At 43.8% G+C, this 22,876-nt stretch overlaps 1 protein-coding gene across 1 annotated transcript; it reads right to left on the bottom strand.

The window, feature by feature from the left end:
- Nucleotides 1–236: 236 nt before the first annotated feature.
- Nucleotides 237–22,409, bottom strand: LOC146608853 (ribonuclease inhibitor-like). The gene is made up of 7 exons (XM_085348698.1): nt 22,360–22,409; nt 20,779–20,952; nt 16,163–16,363; nt 13,859–14,056; nt 3,918–4,118; nt 1,369–1,542; nt 237–693 (listed from the first exon to the last, which is right to left on the bottom strand). Exons 1-7 carry the CDS (start codon nt 22,407–22,409, stop codon nt 687–689), a joined length of 1,005 nt encoding a protein of 334 aa, XP_085204824.1. The 3' UTR covers nt 237–686.
- Between the last annotated feature and the right edge of the window lie 467 nt (nt 22,410–22,876).

Below are 22,876 nucleotides of genomic sequence, written 5' to 3'. Positions count from 1 at the left end.
AGTAAAGAACTCGGAGATCCAGCGCTGTCTCCTGCCCCTTATTTATACAACACAACGACAGGCGTAACTCACACAAACGGGTAACATGAGGCTCAGATGCTTTGGACGTGTTCACATATACTGGACACAGAATGATGAAGATGGAGCTGCAGGAAGGAGGAAAAGAGGAAAAACACAGAAAAGATTCACAGATGTGGTGAAAAAGGACACGACAGCTTCTGTTTGTTAGTTTGGTTTTTCTTTATTTGGTAAAGATTCAGAAATAAAGAGAAGATCACATGTTTGAATATTATATTAACGTTCTGTAATTACAACAAGTTGTAAAATCTTTCCAGAGTGAGACAGAGACTGTGCAGAGACTGTAGAAGGACAGAGCAGCAGCAGAGCAGTCCAGATACACTGATGATCCTCTGTCAGATCCAGAGGGACACACAGGGCTGATGCTGGACTCTACATTGTGTCTGACAGTGGAGCTGTTCTCAGAGCAGTTCACTCTGCAGCACTGACAGTCATCTGCACTTCATTCCTCTGTCAGTCACTGCTGGATGAAGCTCTCCTCTCCACCTCCCAGTAACATGGCCCAGTCAGAGCGTCTCTACACACAAGCTGCTGCTGCTTCAACCTCTCTGGATCATCAGGACACAGCTGCTCCTCTCTCAGCACACACACCGTCCTGTTTACCATCATCACCTCCTGCAGAGAGAAGGAGGAAGAGCAGAGGAGATAAACGAGTGTTTCCAGAGACTCTTCATCAGCTGTCAGTCAGTGATGCAGCACATCCAGTATAAAGAGCAGCAGGGACGTCAGTGCTGGGACTGTACTAGGACTCATTGTTGCTTCACTTTTTCTAATCTTTGGATTTTTATTGAAGTTGCTGAAAATGTTTTTCCCTCCTAGTTTGAGTTTGGACTTTCATTCATTAGAAGAACCTTGGTGTGTCCACTCTGAGCTCTGTAGGAACCCCAACAACAAGCCCAACAATCCAGATGGACGGTTCCAGCTGTTAACTGGAGGAATTCCATCCAAACATCTGCTCTCACTAAATTCTTCCTCACCTACAGACTGTGTTCTTCACTGCTTTAAACTTGGAAATCAATGCAGTCATTGGTCTGCGTGCTGCTTTGTTCAGAGAGCTGATTGGCTGTTGACAGTGTTTGATCAGAGCGTGTCAGCCGTTACTATGGTGACCATAAAGGTGAGAAACAGGAAGTGTTTGTGTCCAATCCTGAAGCCTGTCACCGTTCTCCTCTCACAGCTTCACTGAGAAGCTGCAGCTTTACAGGAAACACTGGATCTTTGTTTCATACTGACTGTGTTTAGTACAATACTGCTGACAGCACCACCCACTCACTCCATCACTCTACTGACCACAGAGTCTCCAGTCTGTAGTCTGGACTCTGCTGAAGATCAGACAGCTGCTTCACATCTGGATCCTTCAGGTTGTTGAAGCTCAGGTCCAGCACTCTCAGATGGGAGGGGTTGGACTTCAGTGCTGCTGCCAGATAATCACAGCTGATCTCTGACAAACCACATCTCTCCAATCTGTATAAAGAATGAAAGATGTAAGTTTATTAGACAAAGTGCTTGAAATCATTCAGTGTTTCATCATCTGTTCAGAGCTGAAGAAGGTTCAGAATGTAGAAGTTTAGAAAATGGAAACTCCAAACAGCTGAAGCCAACAGGAAGCAGCTTCAAACAGGAAACTGTGCAGAGTTTCAGACTATATGTCCTGATGCAGCCAGTTGGATTTTGGAGATTTGAATCTCTGTTCTGTGACTAAGTCCTTGAATCATTTCTTCCAGTTGGTCCAACAAGACAGACTAAGTATTGGACATGTGTTGTGGCTCCATCAGGGGAGCTTCTAAATGTGATGTGATGGCCCCTCTGGGTCTGTCAGGTCACAGCACTGAAGAGAGCTCAAACTGGGCACACAGCTGTTCCAGTCTGGACCAAAGACTCTATACTGGGACTGAGGGACTGCTTTGACTGCACCCACTGGGACTTTTTAAAGGCTCATGTTCTCACTTAGATCATCGATTTCTACTGACATTTCTTTCTGGGAAAAATGGGGATTACTTTGGAAACAGGAAGTATTTTCCCCAATAAGCAGCCCTGGATTAGTAAATCACTCCAACATGTTCTCAGGCAGAAGAAGCTGTCTTGTTATGAGGGAGAGAAGAAAAAGATTGAGGCACAGAAACCTGTTGAAAGAGAGATAAAGCAGCTAAAATCAGGTGTAAAAGTAAAGCAGAGGATGAGCTGAATAAAGGACACTCAAGGCTGGCTTGGAAAGGAATGAAGTCCATGGTGGGGATGCAGAACAAGGAGCAAAGATGAATGTGATGCTGAATCAGCAGAAGACTTGGACTCATTTGATTCCAGCTTTGATATCATTGATTTCAATGAAGAGCTTTGTGATTGTAGCAAAGGGCTGGTAGCTCTGAGAGTCCCACTGATGAGGTGTTTGTGTGGAAATCTCTTAGTGGGACCAAAGAGAGAAAAAGCCCTGGTCCTGATGCTGTGGGAGGGAAATGATTGAAGTGTGCTGTGAGGAACTGACTGGGAGATTTTCACACATTTTCCAGTCCTCCTGGGAACAACAGGAAGTTCCCAGCATATGGAAACAAAGGTTAAGTGTCCTATGGCACTCAGTGATGATGGTGCTGTGGCCCCACCACCTCCACCTCTTTGTAAAGGAACTAACTGTAATCTGAAGCTTCAAATGGAACTAAGACTTCCTCCACTAGGTGGCAGTGTCTGATGAGAAAGTGTTAGTGGAGCTGGCCTGGAGTCAGAAACAGGAAGATGCAGGATTTGGGCTGAAATGGGCAAAAGTGGTTAGCACTAGTGCCTTAGAGCAAGAAGGTTGTAGGTTGAAGCTTGTTGGTCAGCTGGGCCTTTCTGTGGAGGTTGGATGTTCTCCCACAGTCCAATGAAATGCTGCTTAGGTTCATTGGTGCTTCTACATTGGCTGTAGGTGTGGATGTGAGGGAGTGCTTCTCTGTCGCTCTCTGTTGGCCCTGTGATGGACTGCTCACCTGTGCAGGTGGACCACGCCTCTTGCCCTATGACAGCTAGGGCACAGGCTGCAGCCCTGTGAGCCTAAGCTGAATAAACAGTTAGCAAAAATGATCCATAGATGGCCTGAAATCCCCCAGTTAGCAGTTTGGTAGATAGCTATGACATGCTAATCCCATCCAGCAGCTGTATTCTACCTGTAAGCTGATCCCTGCTGAGCCAAAGCACTTTTTCATATACAAATTACAACCTTTAATAGAAACCTATTGGTCAGCATCTTATTAGCCTGCTGTTAGCTTCATTCCACAGAAAACTGAGAGAAACTAACAGAGTTGATAAAGAATAAAGAGAAATGTGCTGATTTAAAGCCTTTGAAGTGCTTCAGATGATCTCTGTCCACTTCTGTCCACTCATTCATTCATGTAAGCTTTCTAATGCAGCTTTGATCTTCACAGTCTGCTTGATGAAACTCATTCTAACCCTGAATGTCAGAGTGTTCCTCCTTCTCTTTCCCATCATTCATGCTGGCAGTGGAGGAGATTTGGATGTTGGACTGTGTTTTGGATGATGTGTGTATGTTTGTGTTGGACTGCTGTCTGTAAAGCAAACGCACATTTTGCTTTGGATTTCAGTGTCAGACAGACTTTAAGGTGCAATGAAGAGTTTGAGAGTTTCACAGTGAATTTTCCAGTGGAGGATTTTTCTTCTTCTTTGAAGGTTTGAAATGTGAACATTGTTCTGCTGCAGTCAATGGACTAAACCAGAGAAGAAGAAAACAGACTTTACCATGAAGATCCTCAGTGTGGATCAGTATAATATCAGCCTGATGTCTGCAGTTTAGTGTCAGCACAACTTTCACATCATATTCATCTCAGCACAACTAAAACATGCTGACTGACCCCAGAGTTTCAAGTTTACATCCTGGACTCTCCAGGAAACCACACAGATGCTTCACTCCTGGATCCTGCAGCTTGTTGTTGTTCTTAGTCGAAGACAAGAAGTCATTACTCAGGTCCAGCTCTCTCAGATGGGAGGGGTTGGACTTCAGTGCTGCTGCCAGATAATCACAGCTGATCTCTGACAAACCACAGCTCCTCAATCTGTATAAAGAATGAAAGATGTAAGTTTATTAGACAAAGTGCTTGAAATCATTCAGTGTTTCATCATCTGTTCAGAGCTGAAGAAGGTTCAGAATGTAGAAGTTTAGAAAATGGAAACTCCAAACAGCTGAAGCCAACAGGAAGCAGCTTCAAACAAACACAACAAGAGAAAAAACTCTGAATGTTTCACATTAAAGTCGTACATTTCTCATAAAAACAGGACAAAGACTTGAAAAAGTCGTGTTTTTCCTTCCAGGAACCACATGGCTTCACTTTTAAAGGTGAAGTGTGACAGAAATGGACATATTTGAAGTCCAACACCTTTTTCCAGTCACATTATTAAAGCAGACAAACTACAAGCTCATTTTCATTCCAACAAGTCATCTTCTGACCTGGACTAACAACACTGGTCTCTATGTGCAGCTGGCTGTGAGACCAGTGCTCAGGGAGCGTCTACAAAGTGCAACACTGAAAGAACATCACACACTCATTTGCTTCCAGCACTTTCACACAAACATCTACTGTCATTATTGTCACCAAACTCTGTGGATCCTTTATTGCAAATTCAAATGGGATCAAATGGTCAGACAAAAGAGGGTTATGAGGAAATATGATGAAATGTTGTGTATTAGCAGCAAGTTATTGAATCATTTTCCTCAGAAACCAAACAAAATGATTGACAAACATGTTTTTACAAACTCAGTGTTGGACTTGGATCAGCAGGATAAGCTGATGTTTAAAGGCATTTGAGTCTCGCTGTATGAGAGTCCAGTTCTTACTCAATATTTATGGATGATGTTCTTTCAGTGTTGCACTTTGTTTGGCACAAAATGAAATTATTTGGCCTCTCAGATGCTTTTAGAGATTCCCAAATGACTGATGATGACATCTCTGGGGTCTGATTGATAGAAAAAAAATCTCTTTGAGACCTTTTGTAACTGACAAACTCTTCATCTGCTAACAACACTGAGTTGAATCTCCATGGCTGATAGTTGGAGCAGGCATCAGGAATACACATTGAAAAAACAAGAGGAGAAATCACCAGAGTCTTATAATCACATTCTGTAACTAAAGGGAGACGTTTTTCTATACAAATATATGTTTTATGGACATTAGAAAAAAAAGAGTATTGATGTGAAGCAGGATTATGAAATCTCCATACATCAGCCAGCCCATAATGATCAAGAAAGCTCTGAATGACGCATGCTGAGTTTGGACTAAGTGTACTTTTGTGTGAACTGTGGTCCATAGCAGATAATGAGCAGTTTAGGTCTCCCTCAAAGATGATATTGTGTGATGACATATTGGGGAGCCGCGCAAAGACATTAGTGAAAAATCTGTGGTCGTCCCAATTAGAGGCGTAGATATTTGCTAAGATCAAATGAAAACCATAAACTATGTTTTCTGCACTTAAAATCCTGTAATTTTCTCATAAATCGACAGTGCGGCTTATGGATGAATTCTGGTTGTGCTTACTGACCTTGAACCGATTTTATGTGCTACACGGCGCTCAGAAACCTTTCAAAAGATGTTTTGGTACGACTTTGCTCAGCTACGAGGCCGCACCGCTTGATGGATTGTTGGAGCATTACAGCTATGAGGAGCCTCGCGGAGTGATACGTACTCTGCTTCAACGTAATATTACTGTATTGAGTGTGTATAAGGACCATAAATGGCACCTGTAAGAGACACGGTTACAAAGAGGGTTTCAAACTCCAGGCTGTCAGTCACGCAGTAGAACCTGGGAACAGAGCAGCTGCTTGTTATTATGCTCAGCGTCTGTTTACATTTTGACTGCACGATTGTGAGCTTTTTGTTATGCACAAAAACAACAGTTTTCTTTTATTTATGGAGCATTATTATTTAATAAATGCTGATCATTTATTCCTGAGTAATTGTTTCATGTACATCTACGCTGTATGTTAATAAATGTGCCTGTGTGAGATTTGGGACACAGCTTTGACTAAGAACTCTCTTTTTGTTCGAACTTTCTGGCTTTAAAAATATCGAGATATATATCGTATATCGCCATCCAGCTAAAGAATATCGAGATATGAACTTTGGGTCATATCGCCCAGTCGTAATATTGCAATAGGTTGTCCGTTAAACTCAAGCGGGGCTTGGGCCCTGGCACGGCGTAGCCACACAATCCTGGTAGTAGTGACGCTCGGCTATGACGGCGTGCGGGTTACCAGCTGGCTTTCTCAGGATAGGGCTCCTGTGTGAGCGGTCGACAATAACGTCTTTATCCATACCCAGCACTTCACGTAGTAGCACGGATACGGCCGTGGAGGAGCTCGAGTCCAGGCCCTCTGGGATCCCTATGATGTGGATGTTAGCTCTCCGCTTCCTGCCTTCATCACATTTATCCTTCAGGTCAGACAGCTCCTCCTTCATACTCTCTACTGTAGACTGCAGGGTGGTCACCTCATCGCTCCACATTGACAGCCCATCCTCAGCTTCTTTCACTGTAACCTTTACTCCATCAACTTTGCCGCACGTCGCCGCCATGCTGTTAGCGATCTCATTTCTCAGTCCTTGCACGTCAGCCCTTATATTGTCAAAATCTTCTTTCAATGCATTTCTGAGTTCTTCTTTTAACAGCGTACTAATGTCCTCTTTAATGGATTGAAGAAGCTCCAATTTTAGAGCAGTAGGATCCACATCACGCGCGTCTGTTGAGTCTGCTCTTCAGCGGCCGTAGAGCTGGACGCTGCCCTTTGGCCATCATCGATACTCTCGCCCGAGATCGCACCGGGGCTAAAATATTCACCTGCTCAGCTGTTTTTGATCAGTTTGAGCCTGTGTGGTTTGATCAGGTGGAGGAACGATGTGATGCTATAAAGACATCATCTTGTCCAAATGATGTTGTTCCAACACGTGTTTAAAAAGATTTTAAAGGTTGTCGGTTCCGACATCTTAGCGATTTTTAACAGCAGTCTTAGTTCAGGTGTTGTACAGCCTGTTTTAAACATGCTGTTGTACAGCCTATACTAAAAACCTGATCTGGATCCTCTGTCCGCTCAAACTTCAGGCCTATTTCAAAGCTTCCCTTCCTGTCGAAGATTTTGTAAAAGATTATATTTGTTCAGCTGCAATCTGTTGTAAAGGTTTCAGTCTGGTTTTAAAGCTCTTCACAGCACTGAAACTGCACTTTGAAAAGTTCTTAATGATCTTTTATCAGCCACTGATCAGGAGACTCAGCTGTGCTTTTGGATCTGACCGCTGCCTTGACCACAGCATCTTGACCTCACCATTGGAGCATGGCGGCATCAAGGGCGCTCTATTAGACTGGTTCAGCTCTTTTATTAAATCACATTATTACATTTGGGGCTTATATTTGACGGCAATTTGAAAAACAGCTGAGCTCAGTTGTACAGCGGTCTTTCTTCAAACTGAGGCTTTTATCTAAGGTGAGATCATTTCTATCTTTTAAAAACCTTGAACGGGCGATCCACGTTTTCATGACGTCCCAGCTGGATTATTGTAACTCCTTATATGTTGGAGTTAGTGGGACCTGCCTGGCAAGACTGCAGCTGGTCCAGAAAGCTGCAGCTCGTCTTCTGACACAAGCTCAAAGACATTTATCGTCCCAACAACCACATATACGCTGGTCCCTCGCTGTAACACAGTTCACCTTTGGCGGCCTCGCTGTTTCGCTGATCTTTTTTGTGCAATTTTGCATGTTTTTGTTTTTTACAGCGCATTGTGTTCTGCGTCCTGATTGGCTGTAGACCATTGTCAGTCAATCTCGTGCCGTGTCTCCTGTACAGTACAGAATGTGTTCAAATTTACAGCAGCGTGACTCTGCAGTGCTGCACTGTATGTTTGCACGTTTTGTCCACAACAAACAACAATGATGACGATGCGTTTTGCACCTTTGGTAGCAGCCAAAGGCAGAGGAAGATGCTGGTCCTCTTTCCCTGGCGGGTCGCGGAGTGTGGGAGTGCCTACTGGGGTCAGCGGGGGAGCTGGCCCCAGGGAGGGGTTACCTGCCCCTCCCTTCCTTCCCTCCCCATCTCCAGCTGCCTCCCTCTTCCCGCTCCACCACAACCACCCACACATGCAGGGCCTTGGAGTAGGGGTATGTCACCAGGGTGCAGAGGAGGCTACCCCCCTCTCTGTCTTCTTCTGGCTGCCTCTGCCTCAATTTTATCCCACAACTTAGACATTCACATTATTCACACTCTCATTACACATACATATAGGATCTTGGGGGTGGGCACGATACACGGAGTCCAAAGTACCATCAGGGTGTACACCCCACCCCTGGCGTCGTTGCCCAACTCTCAATTTTAAATACACTTAGTCATTGAGGGTTAGCAGGAGGGACTATGCACTTACCTGCTGCTCTCTGGCAGGTAGCTCCATGCCCTCCTGGGTTTTAATTGCACCTTAGAACACACATGCATCAACACTACAATGAGCGGGTGGAGGGAGGTTTGGAGTCTTCTCCCACCCCCATTCTCTGCGGCCTGCTGGAGCGGGAGGGCTAGGAGGAGTTGGCCGTCCGACTGCGGTCTGGAGTGTGGGGCCTCCCTGCTGCTACGGAGTCGGGGTGGTCTGCCTCCCCCCACCGCAGGGAAAAGGGTAACACCACCTGGGTCTGGGTGCAGTTCCCCCCTCCAGGGGCAAGGGTACCTAGACCCGGTTTGTAGAGTACGCTTGGGGAGTGTGATCGTGTGTACAACGTCTCTTTATGTCTGTCTCCACGTTGGTTGAGTGTGGAGTGAGTGCATATGAGAGCATGAGGGGGGGAATGGATGTTTGTGTCTGTGTGTGCCTGTATGTCTGTGTCTATATGTCAGGTTGGGTATCAGACACCACCTCTCTGGGGACACCTCAGGCCCTCCAAGGTTTGGAGGCCTATCTCCCCCCACCACCACTTCCCCTGCCGGTGGCGGACTCCCTCAGGTGTCGGTGCGTTGGTGGTTCTTTGTGTCTGGGGGTGGGCGTCCAGGTACACACCGGCTCACTCCTTGGCGGCCGCTTATCGGGGCCTGGAACCTGGGGCTCGCTCGGACCACTTCGGAGGTGGGGTGCCCCCGGCCTCTCGGCCTGGGGCTCGGTCACTCAGGCACAGCTGGCTGCCGGCGGAGCTCACGGGCGCGTCACTGCAACTCCCCCTGGCTTCTGCTCCGCGGCTGCTGAGTGAGCCCTCATCTGGGACTCTCCTCAGCTCTTACTGGGACAGTGGCGCGGCTGCCCCTCTGTTGGTTTTCCTTGGTCTCTTGTGTTCTGGGGGCCTCTGGATGTCTGGAGTTTTGATCTCCTCCATACCTGCTTCATACCCTGGAGGACGGGGCTGAGGCCCCCCCACACTCCCTAGCAGATCGTTACATGGAGAAACCTTTGGAATACAAGCACGCTGATCCACACAGGTATGCACACAGGTGTTCACTGCTCGTAGACCCAAATTACACCTTTCTTGGCTGCTACTTCGAAGCACATCTGTCCTGCGTGCTGCACAACAACATTGAATATTTAGTATTTACTGCTGTTTACACTTAGCTAGATTAATGCGATGGTGTTGTGTTTAGTATGTTGCTTTGTTTTTTTTGTTTTTTTGCTTGTCTTCTATTCTTCTCTCAACAGGTGATCCAGGAGATTTTTATTTTTTTTCTCCCCCCCTTTCTCACTGTCCCTCTCCCCTTCTGTTTTTCCTTTCCTTCCTCTTTCTTTCTCCCTTTCCTATCCCTCACTCATGTCTGTCCTGTCTGTAACATCTGAAAATAAAATATAATAAATAATAAAAACAAAGATCGACCAAATGGACCAATACGGCAATGCCACGAAGATCCATTTACCAAAGTAAATCCATTGGGTATCCTTGTTGGTCTTCAGACAACAATTCTGATGGCTAAAGAACCAAATGGGACAGGCAAAAAAAAAAAAAAGAAAAAAAAAAAAGATGCTGACCATCATAGTTTCAACAAGGAGGCAAAAAGGTTGTAACTGTCCACAACAAGAACATCGTAAGGATGGAGTCAGCTTTGGCTTTGTGGCTCAGTGACCGCAGGAAAAAGAACATCGTGCTGGACACCAACATTATCTGCAGAAAAACTCAAAAGCTTTATGAAACTTTACCTGACAGCGAGGAGCCCAGGCCATGGACGAGTGCTCCTCACACAGAAGCTCATTTAATGCCAGCAAAGGCTGATTTGACACGTTTCAGAAACACTTTGCTTTCACTCTTTAATAATGAACTTATTTTTCTATGAAGGTTTGAACTTTGTTTAAACAAGAGAGAAAAGTGTGAAAATGTTCATGCCTGTCTGAGAAAAGTGTAGAAAGTGTGCAGTGAGGGTTTAACTGCCTTAAAACTTCTATAATACTTGTAAAACATAAAGCTGCTACTTCATTCTGAGACTTATTTTTAGAACGTAACTCGATAAACGAGCGACCGCAGTACTGTATTGTGTTTATTTTGAAAACTCTCAACAGGATCTTCAGATTTATTTTGAAAGGTTTATCTGGAAAACACAAACACATAAGCAGGAAACAAAGAGCGTGATATGAAACGATAGACGTTTTCATATGGTCATCATATATACATCGTTCTATCGAACAGCCCCAGCTCCTGCTGTCAGTCTCTGTAAATCTGCTCTTAAAACACATTTGTATTCACTGGCTTTTAATACAGCATGAGAGTTATTTGATATTTGATGTGTGATATTAATATTAGGAGTTATTTTAATCGTTATTTTGGATTCTTGTACAGCACTGTGGTCAACGCTGCTGCTGTAATTAATGTGCTATAAACACATAAACAATCTGCAGTTAAACATCCAAAACTAAAGATGTGATCGCTGCCTTTAGAAAATGTGCTGATGCACAAGATATCAGCTCCATTAAGGTGGAATGTGGCCGTATTAGAAACATGTTGGAAGAAGTTTGAAGCTGAAACTGTGAAGCTGAGAGTGAAAGAGCTCCAGCGTCTGTCACAGGAAACTTTCTTATTTCCACACTGATGAAAGCATCAAGCTTTGATTTCCTGCTGCTTTTATTGAGTCACACTGTGAAACTGAGCCACAGCTGAACCAGCATCCCTGTACAGCAGACACTTACCGCGCTTGGCTGCTTCCATTGGACCCTCTGCACAGAGCTTCAGTTTCCTCTTCTGGTCCCAAAGTGCAGAACAACAAGGTTTCAAACAGCTTCGTTCCAGCAGCATCAGCCACAGACATGCAGAGAGAATCCTTTGGTTGTGTTGTGTGTTTGCATATCTGCTGTGTTGCTTTGTGAGGATGGATCATCTCCTGCAGCTCCAGATAAACAAGCTGGACCTGAACCTGGTAGCTTCACTTAGAAGACACTTGTGACGGGAACGTGTGAGAAGTTTTGTGCAGACAAGTTTGGATTTAGAGTGTGGGACGAGCTCTCCACAGTCTTTGTGGAGATCCACATTCTGCATACTGCCTGTGAGAAGCTGCAGACATTTGTCCTCCAAATCCACTGAGCAGCTGCTCGTGGTGGTATTAGCTTCATGTGTGCGTGTTAGCATGAAGCCTCGGTCACACTCTGCTGTGGACATGGTCACGGACAGCTGGACGCCTGATGGACGAGTCGTCCTTCCTGTTAAACTTCTTTGAGCATGAGAAGCTCAGTGGACACTGTTCAGGGTTTTAACTCTCGCTTTCACTTCAGCTTCACCAACAACAGCACAAGCAGAGCAGCCCACTGCCTGCATGGCTGGGACAGCGCCCCCTGGCGACTGTAAACCACTACAACATGTAGACGGCCGTCTGCAGGCTGGATGTAGCACCACCGCAGAGACGTGCTGCAGCTCTGTTTAGTTACCCAGCTGACAGCAGAGGCTGTAGTTTACTGTTACCAACATGGAAACTGAAGCTTCACCAGCTGGAGCTACAGAGCTGGAGAACAAAGGAGACTGAGAGGCCAGAATGATGTGGGAGGAAACATCAAGAGCCTGTTTGAAAGGAGACACATGTGGATGCTGTGCCGGTCTGTGGTCTGTCAGAAGTCAGCTGAGTCACACTGCAAGAAGCTGCAGAATCTCAGAGGAGGAGATTTGGAAGTGTTTGTGGGACAAACTGGACTCAAAGAAAGAAGATGTTTGTGAAGTCTTTGGTGGAGGTGAGCAGTGTGAAGCAGAACACATGCAGATGAATCAGGAGGTCAGCATCAGTGTCTCCTTGTGGTGGACGGTAAAAGAATCAGAGCCAACGCTCCCGTCCACCCTCGGCATGAAGCAGTGCTGTTTCTGAAACAGGAGGACAAGTCCAGAGAAGACAGAGGAAGCAAAGATGAGGGTGGGACAGGACAGCAGGACTTCCTTCACACCTGCAGCTCCATCACACTGCTGTAGGTCCTCTTCATCACACATGTACCTGCAGCCTGTCTTCGAGTCCAGGAGTCACCTCCACACAGTGTAGAAGCCTCCTGTGCAGACCATGGAGTCCAGCCTCTGTCAGGGAAGTCGGCACTAAAGCCTGAAAGACTTCAATCTGTCTCTGGTCCACCCGAGAAAGACCAGCACCGTACTTGTTGTGCATTCAAGGAGGGAACATCAGCACAAGTGGTTGGTTTTTATAATCGATTTATCGATTAAAATCGATTCTGGCTTGGATAACGTGAAATCGATTTTTTAATGTATTTTGCCAGAATCTCAGGTTAAAGCTCACAAACTATTTCAACAAGCAGCAAACAGCTAAAACAGTAAATGAGAGCAGCTAAACACACAAAGATGGAAACACAGAGCGTGGATCGTTCACTCGACGGCACGTACACGGACACGCCGTCGGGGCTGAAAGTGGACAGCTCACAGATCCTGAAGCTGCAGGTTTCATCTGTCTCCAACCAAAACTGAGTGAAGCAGCAGCAAAAGAAGATCCAAACTGCTTCACGTTTGATCAATATGCTCATGAATTCTCTCTGACTTTGGCTGTTCCTGCCTGCACAGCTCTCTCTCTCTCAGTGTACTCCAAGAACAGCTTCAAACATCTGTTTCTGCATCATTCACTGTTTATTAGCCACCAGTCTGCTGTTGTGTTCAGTGCTGTCGGCCTCTGACAGTAAAGCCTCATTTCTGCTGTTCCATGGAAACTTTTTAAAATGATGACAGATTACAAACTCTCAGCTGTGTCTGTAATCAAACCTCTGTAACTTTGCTTCACTTCAGCAGCATCAGCTCATGTTCACATGTTGCTTCATGGTTTGCTTCAGTTTTTGATCGACTGCAGAATATTTTGAAGGTTATCTGCTATAAAAAGCCAGAAGAGGAAAATCTGCTTCATGTGTTTCTGTTTGATCCTCAGTGACTTTGACACAAAGGCCTCTGCTGTGATGATCACACCTCTGATCAAGTCTCACAGTGTCACAACTGATAAATGATCAGAGTTAGAATATTTCTGACTGTCTGCTGTGTGCCGTGACCTTTGACCTGCTAAAGACAGTCAGCTGTGGATTATTCATTGTTGTGTCTGATACTTAGAACTGTGAGGAAGAAGCTACACAGTTAATCAGGGTCCCCTCTCTCTGAATCAGGAAAGGTGGGCAGGCCGCGTGTGGGCCGCGGGCCATACGTTGAGTATCACTGTTTGAAATGTGAACATTGTTCTGCTGCAGTCAATGGACTAAACCAGAGAAGAAGAAAACAGACTTTACCATGAAGATCCTCAGTGTGGATCAGTATAATATCAGCCTGATGTCTGCAGTTTAGTGTCAGCACAACTTTCACATCATATTCATCTCAGCACAACTAAAACATGCTGACTGACCCCAGAGTTTCAAGTTTACATCCTGGACTCTCCAGGAAACCACACAGATGCTTCACTCCTGGATCCTGCAGGTTGTTGTTCTTATTCAAAAACAAGGAGTAATTACTCAGGTCCAGCTCTCTCAGATGGGAGGGGTTGGACTTCAGTGCTGCTGCCAGATAATCACAGCTGATCTCTGACAAACCACAGCTCTTCAATCTGTATAAAGAATGAAAGATGTAAGTTTATTAGACAAAGTGCTTGAAATCATTCAGTGTTTCATCATCTGTTCAGAGCTGAAGAAGGTTCAGAATGTAGAAGTTTAGAAAATGGAAACTCCAAACAGCTGAAGCCAACAGGAAGCAGCTTCAAACAAACACAACAAGAGAAAAAACTCTGAATGTTTCACATTAAAGTCGTACATTTCTCATAAAAACAGGACAAAGACTTGAAAAAGTCGTGTTTTTCCTTCCAGGAACCACATGGCTTCACTTTTAAAGGTGAAGTGTGACAGAAATGGACATATTTGAAGTCCAACACCTTTTTCAGTCACATTATTAAAGCAGACAAACTACAAGCTCATTTTCATTCCAACAAGTCATCTTCTGACCTGGACTAACAACACTGGTCTCTATGTGCAGCTGGCTGTGAGACCAGTGCTCAGGGAGCGTCTACAAAGTGCAACACTGAAAGAACATCACACACTCATTTGCTTCCAGCACTTTCACACAAACATCTACTGTCATTATTGTCACCAAACTCTGTGGATCCTTTATTGCAAATTCAAATGGGATCAAATGGTCAGACAAAAGAGGGTTATGAGGAAATATGATGAAATGTTGTGTATTAGCAGCAAGTTATTGAATCTTTTTCCTCAGAAACCAAACAAAATGATTGACAAACATGTTTTTACAAACTCAGTGTTGGACTTGGATCAGCAGGATAAGCTGATGTTTAAAGGCATTCGAGTCTCGCTGTATGAGAGTCCAGTTCTTACTCAATATTTATGGATGATGTTCTTTCAGTGTTGCACTTTGTAGACGCTCCCTGAGCCTCACAGCCAGCTGCACATGGACCAGCTGACATTACCCAGCATTAGAGGCGGCTGTAAAAAATTCATGTTCCCATTTAAATGGTTTTAATTTGAATAAAACGATGTTGATTCATTCAATCCTGAATCGATGTTTAATATAAATGTATTTTGCCAGAATCTCAGGTTAAAGCTCACAAACTATTTCAACAAGCAGCAAACAGATAAAACAGTAAATGAGAGCAGCTAAACACACAAAGATGGAAACACAGAGCGTGGATCGTTCACTCGACGGCACGTACACGGACACGCCGTCGGGGCTGAAAGTGGACAGCTCACAGATCCTGAAGCTGCAGGTTTCATCTGTCTCCAACCAAAACTGAGTGAAGCAGCAGCAAAAGAAGATCCAAACTCTGCTTCACGTTTGATCAATATGCTCATAAATTCTCTCTGACTTTGGCTGTTCCTGCCTGCACAGCTCTCTCTCTCTCAGTGTACTCCAAGAACAGCTTCAAACATCTGTTTCTGCATCATTCACTGTTTATTAGCCACCAGTCTGCTGTTGTGTTCAGTGCTGTCGGCCTCTGACAGTAAAGCCTCATTTCTGCTGTTCCATGGAAACTTTTTAAAATGATGACAGATTACAAACTCTCAGCTGTGTCTGTAATCAAACCTCTGTAACTTTGCTTCACTTCAGCAGCATCAGCTCATGTTCACATGTTGCTTCATGGTTTGCTTCAGTTTTTGATCGACTGCAGAATATTTTGAAGGTTATCTGCTATAAAAAGCCAGAAGAGGAAAATCTGCTTCATGTGTTTCTGTTTGATCCTCAGTGACTTTGACACAAAGGCCTCTGCTGTGATGATCACACCTCTGATCAAGTCTCACAGTGTCACAACTGATAAATGATCAGAGTTAGAATATTTCTGACTGTCTGCTGTGTGCCGTGACCTTTGACCTGCTAAAGACAGTCAGCTGTGGATTATTCATTGTTGTGTCTGATACTTAGAACTGTGAGGAAGAAGCTACACAGTTAATCAGGGTCCCCTCTCTCTGAATCAGGAAAGGTGGGCAGGCCGCGTGTGGGCCGCGGGCCATACGTTGAGTATCACTGTTTGAAATGTGAACATTGTTCTGCTGCAGTCAATGGACTAAACCAGAGAAGAAGAAAACAGACTTTACCATGAAGATCCTCAGTGTGGATCAGTATAATATCAGCCTGATGTCTGCAGTTTAGTGTCAGCACAACTTTCACATCATATTCATCTCAGCACAACTAAAACATGCTGACTGACCTCAGAGTTTCAAGTTTACATCCTGGACTCTCCAGGAAACCACACAGATGCTTCACTCCTGGATCCTGCAGGTTGCTGTTGTTGATCGAAAACCAGGAGGAGTCATTACTCAGGTCCAGCTGTCTCAGATGGGAGGGGTTGGACTTCAGTGCTGCTGCCAGATAATCACAGCTGATCTCTGACAAACCACAGAAACTCAATCTGTATAAAGAATGAAAGATGTAAGTTTATTAGACAAAGTGCTTGAAATCATTCAGTGTTTCATCATCTGTTCAGAGCTGAAGAAGGTTCAGAATGTAGAAGTTTAGAAAATGGAAACTCCAAACAGCTGAAGCCAACAGGAAGCAGCTTCAAACAAACACAACAAGAGAAAAAACTCTGAATGTTTCACATTAAAGTCGTACATTTCTCATAAAAACAGGACAAAGACTTGAAAAAGTCGTGTTTTTCCTTCCAGGAACCACATGGCTTCACTTTTAAAGGTGAAGTGTGACAGAAATGGACATATTTGAAGTCCAACACCTTTTTCCAGTCACATTATTAAAGCAGACAAACTACAAGCTCATTTTCATTCCAACAAGTCATCTTCTGACCTGGACTAACAACACTGGTCTCTATGTGCAGCTGGCTGTGAGACCAGTGCTCAGGGAGCGTCTACAAAGTGCAACACTGAAAGAACATCACACACTCATTTGCTTCCAGCACTTTCACACAAACATCTACTGTCATTATTGTCACTAAACTCTGTGGATCCTTTATTGCAAATTCAAATGGGATCAAATGGTCAGACAAAAGAGGGTTATGAGGAAATATGATGAAATGTTGTGTATTAGCAGCAAGTTATTGAATCATTTTCCTCAGAAACCAAACAAAATGATTGACAAACATGTTTTTACAAACTCAGTGTTGGACTTGGATCAGCAGGATAAGCTGATGTTTAAAGGCATTCGAGTCTCGCTGTATGAGAGTCCAGTTCTTACTCAATATTTATGGATGATGTTCTTTCAGTGTTGCACTTTGTAGACGCTCCCTGAGCCTCACAGCCAGCTGCACATGGACCAGCTGACATTACCCAGCATTAGAGGCGGCTGTAAAAAATTCATGTTCCCATTTAAATGGTTTTAATTTGAATAAAACGATGTTGATTCATTCAATCCTGAATCGATGTTTAATATAAATGTATTTTGCCAGAATCTCAGGTTAAAGCTCACAAACTATTTCAACAAGCAGCAAACAGATAAAACAGTAAATGAGAGCAGCTAAACACACAAAGATGGAAACACAGAGCGTGGATCGTTCACTCGACGGCACGTACACGGACACGCCGTCGGGGCTGAAAGTGGACAGCTCACAGATCCTGAAGCTGCAGGTTTCATCTGTCTCCAACCAAAACTGAGTGAAGCAGCAGCAAAAGAAGATCCAAACTCTGCTTCACGTTTGATCAATATGCTCATGAATTCTCTCTGACTTTGGCTGTTCCTGCCTGCACAGCTCTCTCTCTCTCAGTGTACTCCAAGAACAGCTTCAAACATCTGTTTCTGCATCATTCACTGTTTATTAGCCACCAGTCTGCTGTTGTGTTCAGTGCTGTCGGCCTCTGACAGTAAAGCCTCATTTCTGCTGTTCCATGGAAACTTTTTAAAATGATGACAGATTACAAACTCTCAGCTGTGTCTGTAATCAAACCTCTGTAACTTTGCTTCACTTCAGCAGCATCAGCTCATGTTCACATGTTGCTTCATGGTTTGCTTCAGTTTTTGATCGACTGCAGAATATTTTGAAGGTTATCTGCTATAAAAAGCCAGAAGAGGAAAATCTGCTTCATGTGTTTCTGTTTGATCCTCAGTGACTTTGACACAAAGGCCTCTGCTGTGATGATCACACCTCTGATCAAGTCTCACAGTGTCACAACTGATAAATGATCAGAGTTAGAATATTTCTGACTGTCTGCTGTGTGCCGTGACCTTTGACCTGCTAAAGACAGTCAGCTGTGGATTATTCATTGTTGTGTCTGATACTTAGAACTGTGAGGAAGAAGCTACACAGTTAATCAGGGTCCCCTCTCTCTGAATCAGGAAAGGTGGGCAGGCCGCGTGTGGGCCGCGGGCCATACGTTGAGTATCACTGTTTGAAATGTGAACATTGTTCTGCTGCAGTCAATGGACTAAACCAGAGAAGAAGAAAACAGACTTTACCATGAAGATCCTCAGTGTGGATCAGTATAATATCAGCCTGATGTCTGCAGTTTAGTGTCAGCACAACTTTCACATCATATTCATCTCAGCACAACTAAAACATGCTGACTGACCTCAGAGTTTCAAGTTTACATCCTGGACTCTCCAGGAAACCACACAGATGCTTCACTCCTGGATCCTGCAGGTTGCTGTTGTTGATCGAAAACCAGGAGGAGTCATTACTCAGGTCCAGCTGTCTCAGATGGGAGGGGTTGGACTTCAGTGCTGCTGCCAGATAATCACAGCTGATCTCTGACAAACCACAGCTCTTCAATCTGTATAAAGAATGAAAGATGTAAGTTTATTAGACAAAGTGCTTGAAATCATTCAGTGTTTCATCATCTGTTCAGAGCTGAAGAAGGTTCAGAATGTAGAAGTTTAGAAAATGGAAACTCCAAACAGCTGAAGCCAACTGGAAGCAGCTTCAAACAAACACAACAAGAGAAAAAACTCTGAATGTTTCACATTAAAGTCGTACATTTCTCATAAAAACAGGACAAAGACTTGAAAAAGTCGTGTTTTTCCTTCCAGGAACCACATGGCTTCACTTTTAAAGGTGAAGTGTGACAGAAATGGACATATTTGAAGTCCAACACCTTTTTCCAGTCACATTATTAAAGCAGACAAACTACAAGCTCATTTTCATTCCAACAAGTCATCTTCTGACCTGGACTAACAACACTGGTCTCTATGTGCAGCTGGCTGTGAGACCAGTGCTCAGGGAGCGTCTACAAAGTGCAACACTGAAAGAACATCACACACTCATTTGCTTCCAGCACTTTCACACAAACATCTACTGTCATTATTGTCACCAAACTCTGTGGATCCTTTATTGCAAATTCAAATGGGATCAAATGGTCAGACAAAAGAGGGTTATGAGGAAATATGATGAAATGTTGTGTATTAGCAGCAAGTTATTGAATCATTTTCCTCAGAAACCAAACAAAATGATTGACAAACATGTTTTTACAAACTCAGTGTTGGACTTGGATCAGCAGGATAAGCTGATGTTTAAAGGCATTTGAGTCTCGCTGTATGAGAGTCCAGTTCTTACTCAATATTTATGGATGATGTTCTTTCAGTGTTGCACTTTGTAGACGCTCCCTGAGCCTCACAGCCAGCTGCACATGGACCAGCTGACATTACCCAGCATTAGAGGCGGCTGTAAAAAATTCATGTTCCCATTTTAATGGTTTTAATTTGAATAAAACGATGTTGATTCATTCAATCCTGAATCGATGTTTAATATAAATGTATTTTGCCAGAATCTCAGGTTAAAGCTCACAAACTATTTCAACAAGCAGCAAACAGCTAAAACAGTAAATGAGAGCAGCTAAACACACAAAGATGGAAACACAGAGCGTGGATCGTTCACTCGACGGCACGTACACGGACACGCCGTCGGGGCTGAAAGTGGACAGCTCACAGATCCTGAAGCTGCAGGTTTCATCTGTCTCCAACCAAAACTGAGTGAAGCAGCAGCAAAAGAAGATCCAAACTCTGCTTCACGTTTGATCAATATGCTCATGAATTCTCTCTGACTTTGGCTGTTCCTGCCTGCACAGCTCTCTCTCTCTCAGTGTACTCCAAGAACAGCTTCAAACATCTGTTTCTGCATCATTCACTGTTTATTAGCCACCAGTCTGCTGTTGTGTTCAGTGCTGTCGGCCTCTGACAGTAAAGCCTCATTTCTGCTGTTCCATGGAAACTTTTTAAAATGATGACAGATTACAAACTCTCAGCTGTGTCTGTAATCAAACCTCTGTAACTTTGCTTCACTTCAGCAGCATCAGCTCATGTTCACATGTTGCTTCATGGTTTGCTTCAGTTTTTGATCGACTGCAGAATATTTTGAAGGTTATCTGCTATAAAAAGCCAGAAGAGGAAAATCTGCTTCATGTGTTTCTGTTTGATCCTCAGTGACTTTGACACAAAGGCCTCTGCTGTGATGATCACACCTCTGATCAAGTCTCACAGTGTCACAACTGATAAATGATCAGAGTTAGAATATTTCTGACTGTCTGCTGTGTGCCGTGACCTTTGACCCTCTAAAGACAGTCAGCTGTGGATTATTCATTGTTGTGTCTGATACTTAGAACTGTGAGGAAGAAGCTACACAGTTAATCAGGGTCCCCTCTCTCTGAATCAGGAAAGGTGGGCAGGCCGCGTGTGGGCCGCGGGCCATACGTTGAGTATCACTGTTTGAAATGTGAACATTGTTCTGCTGCAGTCAATGGACTAAACCAGAGAAGAAGAAAACAGACTTTACCATGAAGATCCTCAGTGTGGATCAGTATAATATCAGCCTGATGTCTGCAGTTTAGTGTCAGCACAACTTTCACATCATATTCATCTCAGCACAACTAAAACATGCTGACTGACCTCAGAGTTTCAAATCGACATCGTGGATTCTCCAGGAAATCACACAGATGCTTCACTCCTGAATCCTGCAGGTTGCTGTAGGTTCCACTCAGGTCCACCTCTGTGGGATACGAGGGGTTGGACTTCAGCGCTGCTGCCAGATAATCAAGGCCAATATCTGACAAACCACAGACACTGTATAAAGAATGAAAGATGTAAGTTTATTAGACAAAGTGCTTGAAATCATTCAGTGTTTCATCATCTGTTCAGAGCTGAAGAAGGTTCAGAATGTAGAAGTTTAGAAAATGGAAACTCCAAACAGCTGAAGCCAACTGGAAGCAGCTTCAAACAAACACAACAAGAGAAAAAACTCTGAATGTTTCACATTAAAGTCGTACATTTCTCATAAAAACAGGACAAAGACTTGAAAAAGTCGTGTTTTTCCTTCCAGGAACCACATGGCTTCACTTTTAAAGGTGAAGTGTGACAGAAATGGACATATTTGAAGTCCAACACCTTTTTCCAGTCACATTATTAAAGCAGACAAACTACAAGCTCATTTTCATTCCAACAAGTCATCTTCTGACCTGGACTAACAACACTGGTCTCTATGTGCAGCTGGCTGTGAGACCAGTGCTCAGGGAGCGTCTACAAAGTGCAACACTGAAAGAACATCACACACTCATTTGCTTCCAGCACTTTCACACAAACATCTACTGTCATTATTCATGTTCCTGCTCCTGCCGTCCCATTTCAAAAGCCTCGCACTTCCGTCCTTTGCGGTCTTTGAGTACGCGGCCCTTGAGGACCGTTAAGGCTTCAGACCCTGAATTGTGATACAGCCAGTGAGTACTTTCATAGGCTGCATCCTCCTGAGGACCCGGCCTGCCCTGTCACACCTGGAGAAGAGAGACACGTATGTGAGAATGCTGTTTGTAGATTACAGCTCAGCATTCAATACCATCGTTCCCTCGAAGCTGGACAGGAAACTGCAGGATCTAGGACTGAGCAGCTCTGAGATGTAACCCTTCTCTCTGGGGCGGAGGCAAGCGGACCATCTCTTTGATTAGAGCTGTGTCTCTAATCAAAGCAGAGATGGAACGATGCCACGTTTTATGTCCGATATCGATATGAATCCAATATAGTCGATTTTATGATCAAACTTTTTTTTTTTAATCTCTTGCTGCATTTTGTATAAATTCATACTCAAGTTTAAAAAATCTAAACACTAAAGCTGTTCTGTTATACCTGTCTGCAAAAACACACTGCAGCCAAAACATTAGACAATACTGATCTTTGTATTTAAACTTTTTTCAGAACTTTAAATCTAAAGTATTTAAAGTAATATTCAAAAGTCATTTAAATCAGTCTGATGCAGACTTCAAAAACTCTGGTTGTGACTAAAAGAAGTGCAACATCAGCACCAAATAATGTTTCTATTGAACAACTAACACAAACAGGTTGTAGAATGGAGCCTTTTATACTCACAGCTGAACAGAAACAACATCCAGAGTGGAAAACAGTGCAAATAACTGCAAACAGGCTTCATGACACTCATGTTTGATCAGATTCACTCCCTGCTCTCACACACCAACTCCAGACCTGCATTCATCTTTTCCCTCTGAACCCCCCAAACCCTGAGCCACCACCATTGCCCTTTCACTGACTGCCCCACTCCACCATTTGACTCTTAGAACTGAAGACGCTTCTCTCATAAGAGGTGAAACATCTTCAAGGAAACTTAAAGAAGTCCAGACGCTTTTCTTTCCAAGCTTCTTAGACTACGATGACCTGGATGTCTGAGAACCTTCACAGACTGATTTTACAAGAACAACTTGTGTCAAAAATCCCTGGCAGTGCCTCTCTGTCACACACACAAATCACTACAGTTACAAATTTAATAACTTAAAAAGTAAAAAGACCACTTTTGAGCCGTGTCTTTTTGGCCATAACGAATACCAAAAGAACCGAAATTTAATAACATTAAAACCAAACAATAAATGAGCAAAGTAGTGCATGATAAATATAGACAAATACAAAGTGCAATATAGAAACACTGGGTAAAAAGAAATGAACAATTAAAAAGGAGGATAAAAGATGTGAGCAGTAGTTAAACAGT

This window comes from Diplotaxodon limnothrissa, linkage group LG23 (genome assembly GCF_057381915.1).
Source record: "Diplotaxodon limnothrissa isolate DT_005_m linkage group LG23, D_limnothrissa_male_GT1.1, whole genome shotgun sequence".
NCBI lineage: Eukaryota > Metazoa > Chordata > Actinopteri > Cichliformes > Cichlidae > Diplotaxodon > Diplotaxodon limnothrissa.
Note: the sequence above shows the minus strand (reverse complement) of the source record. Positions and strands in the feature narration are given on the sequence as shown.

Bases quoted from the DNA above. Each gene is read 5' to 3' on its own strand.
- LOC146608853 (XM_085348698.1), bottom strand. From the start codon at position 22,409: ATGGTGGTGGCTCAGGGTTTGGGGGGTTCAGAGGGAAAAGATGAATGC. The intron at 16,364-20,778 runs GTCAGTCAGCAT...TTCTTTATACAG, and splicing joins TGTCGATTTGAAACTCTGAG to ATTGAGTTTCTGTGGTTTGT. The intron at 14,057-16,162 runs GTCAGTCAGCAT...TTCTTTATACAG, and splicing joins TGTAAACTTGAAACTCTGAG to ATTGAAGAGCTGTGGTTTGT.